Raw genomic sequence first — 15,368 nt, forward strand, 5'->3', positions numbered from 1 at the left:
TGACTTTGTCCCAGTGGTAGTCTGAGTCATGGTACTGCACAGTGAGTAAAGAAAACAAAAACCTGAAGAGAAATCCCTTCTGTTAACCAGGGGGCCAGAGAAAGGGGCCTAGTGAGTCTGAGAGTACAGAGGAAATACCCATTTTTTGTTTCGTGTTGTTTCTCTTTTCTTCTCTCCTGTCCCCATCCCAAGCTCTCCTCTCTCTTGGAGCTGCATGGACTGTGTGGGATGATGCAGAAATACCTAAGAGAAAACTGATCTTTCTATCCAGAGGAACCATGGAAAGGGGATTGTGGAAGCTGGAGATTGTAGGGAAAGTCCTGAAAAGGAAAGAAGAGAATTCCCTAATTCTGCGTGTGACCTAGCATGAATCTTGAGTTCACCCGTAATGTGTGCACGTGCAGAACAGACCCAAAGAAGCATAGTAAAAGCCTTTAGTAAAGGACTGAACTACAAGGTAAACCAGCACCCCAAGTGGCACATGAGTGGAACAGAACCTGACAGCTTTGGAAACTGAACTGGTGTGCGAATCTCTGCTCATAGAAGGCAGGTCAGAATGTGTGGTCTGCATCTAATTGAGTTGGTTGTCTGCTAAAACAAAACAAACAAACAAAATATTAACATTTTCCAGAGCATTTTAAGAAGAACACAGAGTCTTGGAACCTACTACCCAAAATGTTCAGAATACAATTCAAAATTGCCTGATACACAAAGAACAAGGAAAATGTGACCAAATTTCAGGGAAAATCATCGATACATGTCAGCTCTGAGATGACTCAGATATTGAAATTACCAAAGACTTTAACCCAGGGATTATAACCATGCTCCACAAAGTAAAAGGAAATCCTCTTGAAATGAATGAAAAGATAGACATTCTCAGCAGAGAAATATAAACCATTAAAAGCCAAATGGAAATTTTAGAAATGAAAAGCACAATGTATGAAACAAAAGACTCCTTGGATGGATTTAATAGCAGGATAGAGACGGAAGAGGAAAAAGTCACCTAATAACCTAAAGATAGAGTAGGAGGAATTGTCCAACCTAGAGAACACAGAGGGAAAAGAGATTAAACTTGTTGAAATGAGTAGAATGTCTGCAATCTGTGATACAATATCTAAAAGTTAAACATTTGTGTTATTTTAGCACCAGAGAGAAAGAGCTTGGTGTAGAAAAATATATTTGAAGAAATAATGGCTGAAATTTTTCCAGATTTGGCAAAACACATAAATTCAAAGATTTGAGTTCTATGAAACCAAATGTAAACAAAAAACAAACAAGCAAAAAAACTTAAAGCACGCCCACACAATTGCTGAATAGCGTGAAAATCAAAAGAATAAAAAGAAAATCTCAAAATCGTGCTGAAGAAAAATGATACACTGCATATATAGAGGGGCTTCCCAGGTGGCACTATTGGAAAAGAAACTGCCTGCCAATGCAGGAGATGTAAGAAACACGGTTTGGATCCCTGGGTTAGGAAGATACCCTGGAGAAGGGCATGGCAACCCACTCCAGCGTTCTTGCCTGAAGAATCCCATGGACAGAGGAGCCTGGAGGACTGCAGTCCATAGGGCCACAAAGAGTTGGACACAACTGAAGTGACTTAACTTCTACATACAGAGGAAACAGTGATTTGAATGACTGTAGATTTCTTTGGAAACTGTGGAGGTCAGAGACAGTGAATGACATCTTCAAAAGGCCAAAAAAACTGTCAACACATAATTCTATAGCTGGCAAAAGTATCTTCCAGGAATTAAAGCAAAATAAACACATTATCAGGAATAAAGAAATTCTCTAAGAGACTTTGTTGCTATAAAATCTACTTTAAAGGAAGTGCTGAAGGAAGTTTTTCCAGCTGAAGGGAAATGATATCAGAGGGAAACTTGGAACTTCAGGAGTGAAGGGAGAGCACAAGAAAAGGTAAATGTCTTGGTTAATGTAGACTATTTTTTTCCTCTTAAGTTCTTTGATATATGCATAACTGTTGAAAGGGCTTTTCAATGTATATAAGTGCCCTACAATTGACAATTATAACATAAAAGATGGAAGGCAAAGGAAACCATATGCTAATAAGGCCTTAACATTTTACCTGAAGTGGTAAAATATTAACTCTAAGTGAATATTTACCACTGAGAGTTAATAAAGTGAAAGTTTATATATATATATATATATATATATATTATAATCCCCAAAGAAACTACTTAAAATGTTATCCAAATAAGTGTTACCAAAAAGCCAATAAATAAGCAAAAATAGAATACTGAAAATATTCAAATTATTCAAAAGAGGGCAAGAAAGGAGAGAAACAAGGGGGAAGTAAACAGAGGGTACAAATAGAACACAAATAACAAAATAACAGACCTAAATCTAACTATATCAATAATTACATTAATTGTAAATGGTCTAAACATAGCAATTATTATGCCAGACAGGATTGAATAATAACCAAGACTCTACATGCTGTCTACTAGATGCCCACTTTAAATATGACAATATGGCTAGGTTAAGAGTAAAAAGATAAAGATGTAACAGTAAACACTAATCAAAAGAATTCTGGAGTGTCCATTAATATCAAACAATGTAGATTTCAGAATAAAAAAGCTCTTACTCTTTATAGAAATGTGAAGGGTAACTTTGAATCTAGCCCATTTTTTAGCAATCCATCTGGAAGAAGCAATTTATTTCATTCTCTAAACTCTGATGCCAACTGAAATTGCTCAGGACTAAAAAGCAGGGAGATGGATTTTTTTTTCCTGATTTCTCTCAGTGATCTTACCCAAGGGAGAAGAGCACAAAGTGGTGTAGTAACTGCTGCCAACAAAGAGAAGCTGTGCTCGGAGTACAAAACAACGGAGACAAGAACTTAAATTTAATAATCCTGTGACCCAGCAATTTCACTCCTGGGTGTAAGCCCAACAGAAATGTGTACATATATGCTTGAAAAGTCACTTACTGGAATGTTCACAGCTGCACAAGTTGTATTAATAATAGTCCAAATGTGAAACCATCCCTATGCATATCAGTGCTAGAACGAATAGAGGACTATCATACAACAGAGTGTTATATGGCAATGAGAAAAAAGAAACCATAGTTATACACAACAACATGGATCAATCTCAGGAACATGCTTATTGAGCAGAAGTAGGACACAAAGGAAAATATACTTCATGGTGATATTTATATAATCTTCAAACAGATCACAGTATTCAATGATGTTAGAAATCAGTATCCTTGGTGGCGCCCTGGAGGATTTCTGGGGGGGCGGGCCACGTTTTGTTTCTTGATCTGGATGCTGGTTATATGCCTGAGTTTATTGTGTAAAAAATTAATTGAGCTGTATCTTCTGTATCTTCTTGTGTGCTTTTCTGTACACACCTTGTACCTCCATAAAATGTTTAAAAATTAGTTCAAGACTCCCTCACTTACTGACTTGTATACGTTGCTTTGATATTTGACATGACTGGAATACAGTTTAATGGAAAGGGAAGGTCGCCCTCCAGACTCAGAGGTGTCCAGAGGTGACTTGAAATAGACCCAAGAATAACGGCAATGCCCTGATCTGCCAGTAGGTGGCACTGAGTTATCCAGCACTAGGACAAACTTCACTTTATGCTAATTGTCCCTTAAGGCATGTAATATAATTTCAGAAATGTAGAAAGTTGCCCGTGACAAGCAAAGAAACAAAACAGCTTGCCATGCAAATGAACACCAGACATGGGGGTGCAAGGCAAGCATTCAAAGGAGAAATCCTTTGACTTAACTATGATGTTTCTGTTTGAGGATCCTGTACTGTTTAGTTGGTAAGTTGGGTCTGACTCTTTTGCAGCCCCAGGGACTGTAGCCTGCCAGGCTCCTCTGTCCATGGGATTTCCCTGGCAGGAATACTGGAGTGGGTTGCCATTTCCTTTTCCAGAGGATCTTCCCAATCCAGGGATAGAACCATTGTTTCCTGCGCTGGCAGGGGGATTCTTCACTGCTGAGCCCCTGGGAGAGCCCTCCTATCCCATTAACTCAGCTGATTTATCTGGTATGGAGATGAATGGTCCGATTTAAAAAGCGCACCTCATACTCTAAAGAGGAGTTAAGCAAAAATAGGGGTCTGTACAAACACATTTTAAAAGAGTATAGTGACATTCATGCAAAGTATGTGACTTCTGTACACTTAAAATTCATGCTATTTTCACACTGTAAATTGAGCGCTGAGGCTGCTAGTGCAGATAAGAGAGCATCAGAAATATATCTCCTAATGTTAAAAAAAAATCATAGAAGAAGGTGAGTGGGTAGTTTCAAGGTCTAACAAATCTTTAAAGCAGACAAAATTGGATTATTTGGGTGGGGTGATGGTGAAGGGTGTCATTATCTATTTCTTTCGAAAGAGAAAAAAAAATACCAGTAACTTTTACTTACAGGACTGCCCAGAGGGATTGCAAATGTAAAGCATTGCTTATTGCTGTTTCTCTTAGATTAAGAAAAAAATTAATCAGAGAATTCCAGAGAGTAATATGATAAATACCCTTGAATTCACCATCCTGAGTGGACAAATATTTGCACTTTTGTCCCACTTGCTCCAGTTTTTAACTATATTTGTATGTCACTGAAATATCCTTGTGTAACTAAAGAGCTTAGCAGGGCTACAGTCAGTCAATTTTAACTTATGCCAAATACAATTTGTATGAAATTTGGGAGGTGAAAGATTGTGTAACATAGCATTTCTTGTTTTATTAATGAAATACTAGCAAATGGGAAGAAACCCACAGAATAATGCCTTGGATATTTCTATCATTTAAACTTTTTTCCCCCACAAAGCATCTTCATGTATAATTTATTTTATTCTGTGAAACTGTTAACACATTATTGACCAGAAATATATTAACAACACAGGTATTAATTTCGACAAAAATTCCCTGGTCAATAAATGTGTTAAGATCGCCATCAATATAAATGTGATAGGGAAGGAAATGGAAACCCAGGTATTATCTCTGGGTCTTAAATTATATCTGGGGTAAGAACCCCAGCCTCTAGACACAGTTTATTTGGCAGCATGGCACAATGCCTGAGACCCCAAAGGATTTCTGAGCTTGAGAACCCAGCACACTCACTGGACCAGATCTGGGCTCTGGGCAGGGCTTGCCCTTCATTTGCCCCCGCCCACCCAGGCCTTTCAGGAAGGCCAGGTACCCGCGTGGTTGGATTCAGAGACCTAGCCTCACGAGGTAGAACCAGAGATGTTTCAGGGTTAGGTGAGGGGCTTGTGGGCCTCCATGATTTCCCTGAGGATCCTTGTTGAACTGGGGCCCCTGAAATGAACCAGAACCCAAGGAGGACCTGGAACTGATGGGGCAGCCCTCTGGCTGGGGCACCCAGCAGGGCAGAATGGAGCTTACTCAGGCCCAGGTAGGACTCTGAAACGTTATGAATTGTGTGCAGCTGCCATCAGGTTGGGGAGGTACTCTTTCCTGGAGGAGGCAGCACCCGATGCCCTCGGGCCCTGATGCGGCAAGCATCAAGTGTTCTCCACTGGGGCCTAAGAGCCAGGGCTTAGATTCCCAGGCAGTCCTGACTTATCTAGCTGTGCTGCCACTCACTAGCTGCATGGCTTGAGCAAGGCTACCGAACCCTCTAAGCCTCAACAGCTTTGTCTGTAAAACAAGATGATCATTATCTAGCTCAGCACTGTCCAACAGAAACTGTGAGCCACGTGTGTCATTATAAAGTTTCTAAGGGTCACACTGAAAAACATGAGAAGGAACAGGTGAAATTAATTTTAATAATTTATTTCCTTTAACCTGATGCTTTTGAACTGTGATGTTGGAGAAGACTCTTGAGAGTCCCTTGAACTGCAAGGAGATCAAACCAGTCCATCCTAAAGGAAATCAGTCCTGAATATTCACTGCAAGGACTGATGCTGAACTGAAGCTCCAATACTTTGGCCACCTGATTCGAAGAACTGACTCATTGGTAAAGACCCTGATGCTGGGAAAGATTGAAGGCGGGAGGATAAGGACACGACATAGGATGAAATGATTGGATGGCATCACCAACTCAATGGACATGAGTTTGAGCAAGCTCCAGGAAATGGTGATGGACAGGGAGGCCTGGCATGCTGCAGTCCATGGGGTTGCAAAGACCTGGACACGACTGAGTGACTGAATTGAACTGAACCTCATAGATCCATAACACTGTCATTTCTATGTATGTGTGGATGCTTGCTAAGTCACTTTAGTCATGTACAACTCTTTGCAACCCTGTGGACTGTAGCCCAAGAGGCTCCTCTGTCCAGGAGATTCTCTGCGAAAACACTCTGAAGTGGATTGCTGTGCCTGCCTCCAGGACATCTTCCTGACCCAGGGATCGAACACACGTCTCTTATGTCTCCTGCATTGGTGGGTGGGTTCTTTACCACTGGCGCTGCCTGGGGACAGCCCATTTCTATGTATAAACAATATCAAAACGTCATTTAGTGAGATATTTTACACTCTTTGGTGGGAAGGGAGCTACGTCTTCAATACTCCATGTGTATTTACATTTACAGCACATCTCAATTGAGAGCTGCCTTATTCCAAGGGCCCAGTAGCTCATATGGTGAGTGGCTATTATATTGGACAGCATAACTTTAGCTCATGAGGTTGTGAGGATTAAGTGAAATCATGTATGAAAGCTGCTTAGCTGCACTATTATTAATAATGCTACTATTATTTTTATTATCCTTATCAATAAAAAGCATTCCTACCCCCAGGTGAGCATCTTCTTCACCCCATTACTGACTCCTTGGACAGTGACTCAGGGAAGATTCTACTGAGTCAAGCCAAAAGGACCCAGCTCTCCATGACTTTTGGAGTGACCTTCACTGAGAAAACCTGTAAACACCATTCTTCCCATTTCCATATGTATGCCACTTTGTACTGTGGTCCTGACATGCCTTCTGTCAACAGGTAGAAACTATTTCTCTGGCCTTGGAAGTTGCTTTGGCCAATGGGAAAATTAGAAAATGTGACATAGGTAGTGATTCAGAAATGCTTGCATGTTGCGCTTTGCTTTCATTCATTGCTGGAGACTCTTCTGCCACCATGCACATGAGCCTAGACTAGCCTGTTGGGTGATGACTGACACATGCCACTAGCCAACATCCAACTTACTGCCAGACACATGAATGAGGCCTTCCTAGGCCATCCATCTGAGCTAGTCCACATAAGAAAAGCCACCTAGATAATCCAAAGAACCATGAAAAATAATCACTATTATTGTAAATCACTAAGTGTTAGGATGTTTTGTTACGCAGCAAAAACTGACTGATACATTCTGAATCAAGGCTCAGAGGTACCTCTTACCTGGGTGGGTAGTAGGGATCGAAAATGTGGCCGTCTCCTGTTTTAATTATACAGGACAGGTTTCCAATGTAGGGAGAGAGAAGCCATGTAAGGGAGATGGTGACATTGTCAAAGGTGAAACTCTCATTGGACACCATCAACTGTAGGCCTGCAGATCAAAACACAAATACCGTTTGCTGTTATGAAGCAAAATTGCATGTTTCTGTTTAAAACTTACTGTCTTCTGTCTACCTGTCCTTAGTGGAGCTTTTACAGCTTCTGCATGTTTATTCTACTTTATAAAGTTCTTTTGAATTATGTGTTTCATCCAAGATACAGAACTTAAAATGTACAGAGGGTCTACAATGAAAAGAAAGTCCTTCCCTACTGCTACCCCTCAGACCCCCAGTTCTGGTCCCCAGAAGCAATCACTGTTAACCAGTCTCCTGGGTCGCCTTTTACAGATACCCACACATGCACAGGAGCAGCTGCTGCTCGGGCGCAGGAGGGCTGAGAGGAGCTACTCCACATTCAAGGTCAGGAGGGGCGGCCGTGAGAAGATAGCCCTCGTCCAAGGTAAGGAGCAGCGGCTGCGCTTTGCTGGAGCAGCCGTGAAGAGATATCCCACGTCCAAGGTAAGAGAAACCCAAGTAAGACGGTAGGTGTTGTGAGAGGGCATCAGAGGGCAGACACACTAAACCCATAATCACAGAAAACTAGCCAATCTGATCACGGGACCACAGCCTGTCTAACTCAGTGAAACTAAGCCATGCCGTGTGGGGCCACCCAAGACGGTGGGGTCATGGTGGAGAGGTCTGACAGAATGTGGTCCCCTGGAGAAGGGAATGGCAAACCACTTCAATATTCTTGCCTCGAGAAGCCCGTGAACAGTATGAGAGGGCAAAATGACAGGATACTGAAAGAGGAACTCCCCAGGTCGGTAGGTGCCCAATAAGCTACTGGAGATCAGTGGAGAAATAACTCCATAAAGAAGGAAGGGATGGAGCCAAAGCAAAAACAATACCCAGTTGTGGATGGGACTGGTGATAGAAGCAAGGTCTGATGCTATAAAGAGCAGTATTGCATAGGAACCTGGAATGTTAGGTCCATGAATCAAGGCAAATTGGAAGTGGTCAAACAGGAGATGGCAAGAGTGAATGTCGACATTCTAGGAATCAGCAAACGAAAATGGACTGGAATGGGTGAATTTAACTCAGATGACCATTATATCTACTACTGTGGGCAGGAATCCCTTAGAAGAAATGGAGTAGCCATCATAGTCAACAAAAGAGTCCGAAATGCAGTACTTGGATGCAATCTCAAAAATGACAGAATGATCTCTGTTCATTTCCAAGGCAAACCATTCAATATCATAGTAACCCAAGCCTATGCCCCAACCAGTAACGCTGAAGAAGCCAAAGTTGAACGGTTCTATGAAGACCTACAAGACCTTTTAGAACTAACACCCAAAAAAGATGTCCTTTTCATTATGGGGGCTGGAATGCAAAAGTAGGAAGTCAACACCTGGAGTAACAGGCAAATTTGGCCTTGGAGTACGGAATGAAGCAGGGCAAAGGCTAATAGAGTTTTGCGAAGACAATGCACTGGTCATAGCAAACACCCTCTTCCAACAACACAAGAGAAGACTCTACACATGGACATCACCAGATGGTCAACACCGAAATCAGATTGATTATATTCTTTGCAACCAAAGATGGAGAAGCTCTATACAGTCAGCAAAAACAAGACCGGGAGCTGACTGTAGCTCAGATCATGAACTCCTTATTGCCAAATTCAAGACTTAAACTGAAGAAGGTAGGGATAACCACTAGATCATTCAGGTATGACCTAAATCAAATCCCTTATGAATATACAGTGGAAGGAGAAATAGATTTAAGGGACTAGATCTGATAGACAGAGAGCCTGATGAACTATGGACGGAGGTTCGTGACATTGTACAGGAGACAGGGATCAAGACCATCCCCATGGAAAAGAAATGCAAAAAGGCAAAATGGTTGTCTGAGGAGGCCTTACAAATAGCTGTGAAACGAAGAGAAGCTAAAAGCAAAGGAGAAAAGGAAAGATATTCCCATTTGAATGCAGAGTTCCAAAGAATAGCAAGGAGAGATACGAAAGCCTTCCTCAGCGATCAGTGCAAAGAGATAGAGGAAAACAATAGAATGGGAAAGACTAGAGATCTCTTCAAGAAAATTAGAGATACCAAGGGAACATTTCATGCAAAAATGGGCTCATTAAAGGACAGAAATGGTATGGACCTAACAGAAGCAGAAGATATTAAGAAGAGGTGGCAAGAATACACAGAAGAACTGTACAAAAAAGATCTTCATGACCCAGATAATCACAATGGTGTGATCACTCACCTAGAGCCAGACATCCTGAAATGTGAAGTCAAGTGGGCCTTAGGAAGCATCACTACGAACAAAGCTAGTGGATGTGATGGAATTACAGTTGTGCTATTTCAAATCCTGAAAGATGATGCAGTGAAAGTGCTGCACTCAATATGCCAGCAAATTTGGAAAACTCAGCAGTGGCCACAGGATCGGAAAAGGTTTGTTTTCATTCCAATCCCTAAGAAAGGCAATCCCAAAGAATGCTCAAACTACTGCACAATTGCACTCATCTCACACGCTAGTAAAGTAATGCTCAAAATTCTCCAAGCCAGGCTTCAGCAATACGTGAACTGAGAACTTCCAGATGTTCAAGCTGGTTTTAGAAAAGGCAGAGGAACCAGAGATCAAATTGCCAATATCTGCTGGATCATCGAAAAAGCAAGAGAGTTCCAGAAAAACATCTATTTCTGCTTTATTGACTACGCCAAAGCCTTCGACTGTGTGGATCACAACAAACTGTGGAAAATTCTGAAGGAGATGGGAATACCAGACCACCTGACCTGCCTCTTGAGAAACCTGTATGCAGGTCAGGAAGCAACAGTTAGAACTGGACATGGAACAACAGACTGGTTCCAAATAGGAAAAGGAGTACGTCAAGGCTGTATATTGTCACCCTGCCTATTTAATTTATGTGCAGAGTACATCATGAGAAATGCTGGTCTGGAAGAAGCACAAGCTGGAATCAAGATCGCCAGGAGAAATATCAATAACCTCAGACAAGCAGATGACACCACCCTTATGGCAGAAAATGAAGAGGAACTAAAAAGCCTCTTGATGACAGTGAAAGAGGAGAGTGAAAAAGTTGGCTTAAAGCTCAACATTCAGAAAACTAAGATCATGGCATCTGGTCTCATCACCTCATGGGAAATAGATGGGGAGACAGTGGAAACAGTGTCAGACTTAATTTTTGGGGGCTCTAAAATTACTGCAGATGGTGACTGCAGCCATGAAATTAAAAGACTCTTACTCCTTGGAAGGCAAGTTATGACCAACCTAGATAGCATATTAAAAAGCAGAGACATTACTTTGCCAACAAAGGTCCGTCTGGTCAAGGCTATGGTTTTTCCAGTGGTCATATATGGATGTGAGAGTTGGACTGTGAAGAAAGCTGAGCACCGAAAAATTGATGCTTTTGAACTGTGGTGTTGGTGAAGACTGTTGAGAGTCCCTTGGACTGCAAGGAGATCCAGCCAGTCCATCCTGAAGGAGATCAGTCCTGGGTGTTCACTGGAAGGACTGATGCTGAAGCTGAAACTCCAATACTTTGGCCACCTCATGGGAAGAGTTGACTCATTGAAAAAGACCCTGATGCTGGGAGGGATTGAGGGCAGGAGGAGAAGGGGACGACAGAGGATGAGATGGCTGGATGGCATCACTGACTCGATGGGCATGAGTTTGAGTAGACTCCGGGAGTTGGTGATGGACAGGGAGGCCTGGCGTGCTGTGATTCATGAGGTCGCAAAGGGTCGGACACGACTGAGCGACTGAATTGAACTGACACATGCACAAGCATGTACATACTTTTTTATTTATACAGATGGTGCTCTGTTCACTATTTGGCAACTTCTGTTTTTTTTCACTTAATATATCTTGGAGATTGTTCTGTATGAATTCAGTCAGAGAGCTCTTATATCCTTTAATAGCTGCACAATGTACCCTAATTTATTTAACTAGGATCCATTGATTGTCTAAATGTACTTTAAAATGCTTAAAAAGGCAAAAGGCAAATCATCTTTAGGAAAATTTCCTTGGTTAGGGTGGCTGATGAATCATCGTTAGCCATTTAGTGCTCCTTACATTTTACAAAACCTTAAGCTTCATAAGTTAGCCTACAGGATGGGTGAAGGGTAGAACTTCCAGGGTTCATGCAGCCCTGGGCTAATTTGTGCAATACCATCTTTTGGTTTCTGACACAAATGAGAAGGGAAAAGTAATAAAAAGGAGACACAAATGAAAAGGACTTTCCTGAGCTGGTCAGAAAGCCACTGCGGTCCTGATTGGTCCTGATTCACAATCATCCGAGGAAACTCGGGATGCAGCAGGCCGTTCTGGGCACAAAGGCTGGGGGGTGGGGGGAGGGGGGACTGCTGGATGAAGTTCCTCCCTTCAGAAATCAGAAGCTGATGTGATCAGAACACACTGATTCACAAGGGACAGGATATTTGAAATCAAAGTCGAGACAGAAAATCTGGCCCATGTGGCAGCCAGACCCAGCTCACCCCCTGCCCTAAGCTGTGTGTGTGTGTCTAATGACAGTGAGGCTGCGACAGGCAGATCTCCAAGGGTACCCTTTGTCCAGGAGCAAAATCACCAAACGGAAACTGCTGCCAAACCACGTGGCCTCTCTTCCCAGCAAACAAAACAAGACACCCCGCTAACTCTTATTCCACTCATGTGTGTTCCATTAACTAATGCCACCCCCATGGCCTGTACCTTCTCTTCTGTGCAGCCTTCTTCCTCCTGTCTCTGTGGGTTCCGCTCTCCTGGATGGCCCCTAGGGACCCCAACCTTCCCTGACTCATCTTTCCCCTGCAGAGCTCCTTGCTCCATTACTCACAGCCTCAGTAGAATTTGCTGTTCTAACCAATTAATTGGTTGGACAAGGGCATAATGTGGTGTCCCAACCCAAGGGGAATTGGCACTGTTAGTAAGAATGAACTCGATACAGCCATTTTGGAGGGTAATGTGGCAATCTCTACTAACATTTAAAATGCATGTACCCTATGACCCAGCATTTCTGCTACTAGGGATCTCTCCTCTAAAAATAATCCCAGGTACATGCCAAGATACATGCACAAGAGATCACCATAGAGTGATCTGTAAGAAGGAAAACTCAGATGCAGTCTAAGTGTCCATCAAGAGGTGAACAGGTTAAGTAAATTTTGACTTAATCCTATGACGGGAGAAGGCAATGGCAACCCGCTCCAGGACTCTTGCCTGGAAAATCCTATGGACCAAGGAGCCTGGTGGTCTGTAGTCCATGGGGTCACAGAGAGTTGGACACGACCAGCAACTTCACTTTCACAGTATATGATAGTATACTGTGCAGTCATTAAAAGGATAAAGTAGTGACTTAGAGAGATGTCCAGGATATATTATTAAGTGAAAAACATTGAGTTGTAGACTAATATGTTTAACTCATGTATATTTGTATAAAAATATACATCTGTACATTCATGTCTATGGCTGTCTATGAAAACACTTTAAAAGGAGGGAAAAATTTATTCTAAATAGTTAACAGTTGTTTCTAATAGCAAACAGGATTGTAGAATTGAATGGGGGGGGGGGGGGACTTCCCTGATGGTCCAGTGGCTAAGTCTCTGAGCTCCCAATGCAGGGGACCCAGGTTCAATCCCCATTCAGGGAACTAGATCCCACATGCCACCATGGAAGATCCCTCATGCTACAGTGAAGATCAAAGATTCTGTGTTCTGCAACCAAGATCTGGTACAATCAAATAAATAAGTATTTAAAAAAAAAAAAAAAAAGAATTGAATGGGGGGAGTTTCCCTTCTTGATTCATAAAACTTGCACGAATTGTGGTAGTTGGGTTATGCTTATGGTTTTTTAGATTTGTGAAAGTCCTTGTGCATTCTAAAATGGCAGGCTATGGGGGGTGGTGGTTGAGTGGGTGTGGCATGTAGGAATCCTTCTAATCAAGTAATCTCGGTTTTGTCTGTTGTGTTTATTGGCTCAATCCATGAAATTTAATTTGAAAGGTCTTGGGGTTAAAACAGTTATTTTAAACTTCTGGTTTGATGGCTTGTTTTGCAACTGAACCTCAAATGGTTTTCCCCCAGGCTAAGCCAGGCAGGGAGTTCTGAGTGAGAAGGTCTCAGCACACAGCAGATCCACCCTCTGCATGGCTGCTCCGTCTGCTCCAAGAGGGACTAGACGTGGCTTGGAAATAAGGAGGGAATTCCCACACCCAGGCAAGTGGGGGACTCACCTTCCCGGCACAGGTACTGCACCCACAGGTAGCTGCCCCGGCTGGGGCACAGGTCTCCAAAGTAGGTCCCATCTGCTGCCACCTGGCAGGCCTGCAGCCCCTGGCACTGGCCTGGGAGGTGCCCACGTCCCAGAGGAAACAGGAGCCGTGTGAAGGAGACAAGGGACAACACCAGACAAGAGATGAACGACCTTGCATTTGCTCATTCACCCACCGTGCCCCCAGCAAGCACTAGTTGGTGTCCGCTGAAGACCCGGCACTGAGCCTGGTGCTGGCTGAGAGAAAAGTAGATTCCCTCCCTCCAATAGCTCAGGGTCCAGAATGTTGGAATATACCAGAATCCCCAGGTGGGCTTGTGACGACACAGATTCCAGACCCTGATTTAGATTCAGTAGATTTGGCCGGCAGCTTGAGAATTTGCTTTTCTAACAGGTGATGTCGAGGCTGCTGGCCCAGGGACCCCACTTTGAGAAGCACTGGTCCAGTGGCATCTAGTCAGATGACCTAAGGTAGAATTCAACACCCTGAGAACTGGCAAAGAGGGGACAAGGTTAGGAACTCTGTGTCCACCAAGGGCACCAGGTGTCCACAGGAGAGGGGTGTGGTCTGGTCAGAGCTCTGGTCAGAAACTGCGGGGTCATCCCAACCCCCTCCCTCCACCCATGTAGATGTAATAGATGCCTAGAGAGGCCTGGAGAAGGGGCAGGCAGGTCCTGGCTCCCTCCTTGGCTCCAGAGCATCCTGGAGGTTTGCCCCGCACTGCATCACCTTGATTGTCCTCTTTCATCTCTCAGAAACCCATGCTTGCTCCAGAGTTTGGCATACATATTTATTTCTTCAAACAACTTTACTGGGGTTAGTGGCTCAGTAGGTAAAGAATCTGCCTGCAACGCAGGAGACCTGGCTTCAATCCCTGGGTTGGGAAGATCCTCTGGAGAAGGGAATGGCAACCCACTCCAGTATTCTTGCCTGGGAAATCCCATGGACAGAGGAGCTTGGTGAGCTATATCATGGTTATACTCTTACTATCTACTCAAAGAGTATAGTGATACCAAAGCTACCATGGAGTAGCAAAGAGTCGGACACGACTGATCAACTAAAATTAAATTTTAGTTTTCTTTCTACTTTTATTTATATTTTTGCCTGTTCTGGGTATTCATTGCTTTGCATGGACTTTCTCTAGTTGCAGCAAACTGGGGCTACTCTTTGTGGCAGTATGTGGTCTTCTCATTGCAGTAGCTTCTCTTGCTGCAGAGCAGACTCTAGGCACACAGGCTTCAGTAGTTGTGGCATGCAGACTCAGTAGCTGCAGCATGGGGGCTTAGTTGCTCCGTGGCATGTACAGTCTTCCTAGACCAGGGATCGAACCTGTGTCCTCTTTATTGGGAAGCGGACTCTTATTCACGGTGCCACCAGGAAAGTCCCAGATTTTGGCATATCTCAGTGCTCTTTGCCTGTCCCGTTACCTTGCCAGGCAAGCCCCACCCCATCCTCAGATTCTCTCCTGGCCCTGATTCCTCCCCCTGTGTCATGGTTTCATGCCTCCCTCTTGTCTTGTCATGTTCACTTGCCCAGTCATGTCCAACTGTTTGTGACCCCATGGATTGCAGCATGCCAGGCCTTCCTGTCCCTCACTATCTCCCAGAGTTTGCCCAAGTTCGTGTTCACTGCATTGGTGATGTCATCCAACCATCTCATCCTCTG

At 43.3% G+C, this 15,368-nt stretch overlaps 1 protein-coding gene across 2 annotated transcripts in view; it reads right to left on the reverse strand.

Moving 5' to 3' along the window:
* Positions 1-15,368, reverse strand: part of LOC133053611 (polycystin-1-like protein 2) — a 101,942-nt gene that overhangs the window by 73,917 nt on the left and 12,657 nt on the right. For both annotated transcript variants that reach the window (XM_061138169.1, XM_061138166.1), the window contains exons 4-5: positions 13,665-13,775; positions 7,326-7,473 (exon numbers count right to left, since the gene is read on the reverse strand). In XM_061138169.1, coding sequence (XP_060994152.1) covers positions 7,326-7,473; positions 13,665-13,775 — 259 coding nt within the window. The remainder of the gene's footprint in view (positions 1-7,325; positions 7,474-13,664; positions 13,776-15,368) is intronic.

The sequence above is a fragment of the Dama dama genome, chromosome 4, assembly GCF_033118175.1.
Source record: "Dama dama isolate Ldn47 chromosome 4, ASM3311817v1, whole genome shotgun sequence".
Classification (NCBI taxonomy): Eukaryota; Metazoa; Chordata; class Mammalia; order Artiodactyla; family Cervidae; genus Dama; species Dama dama.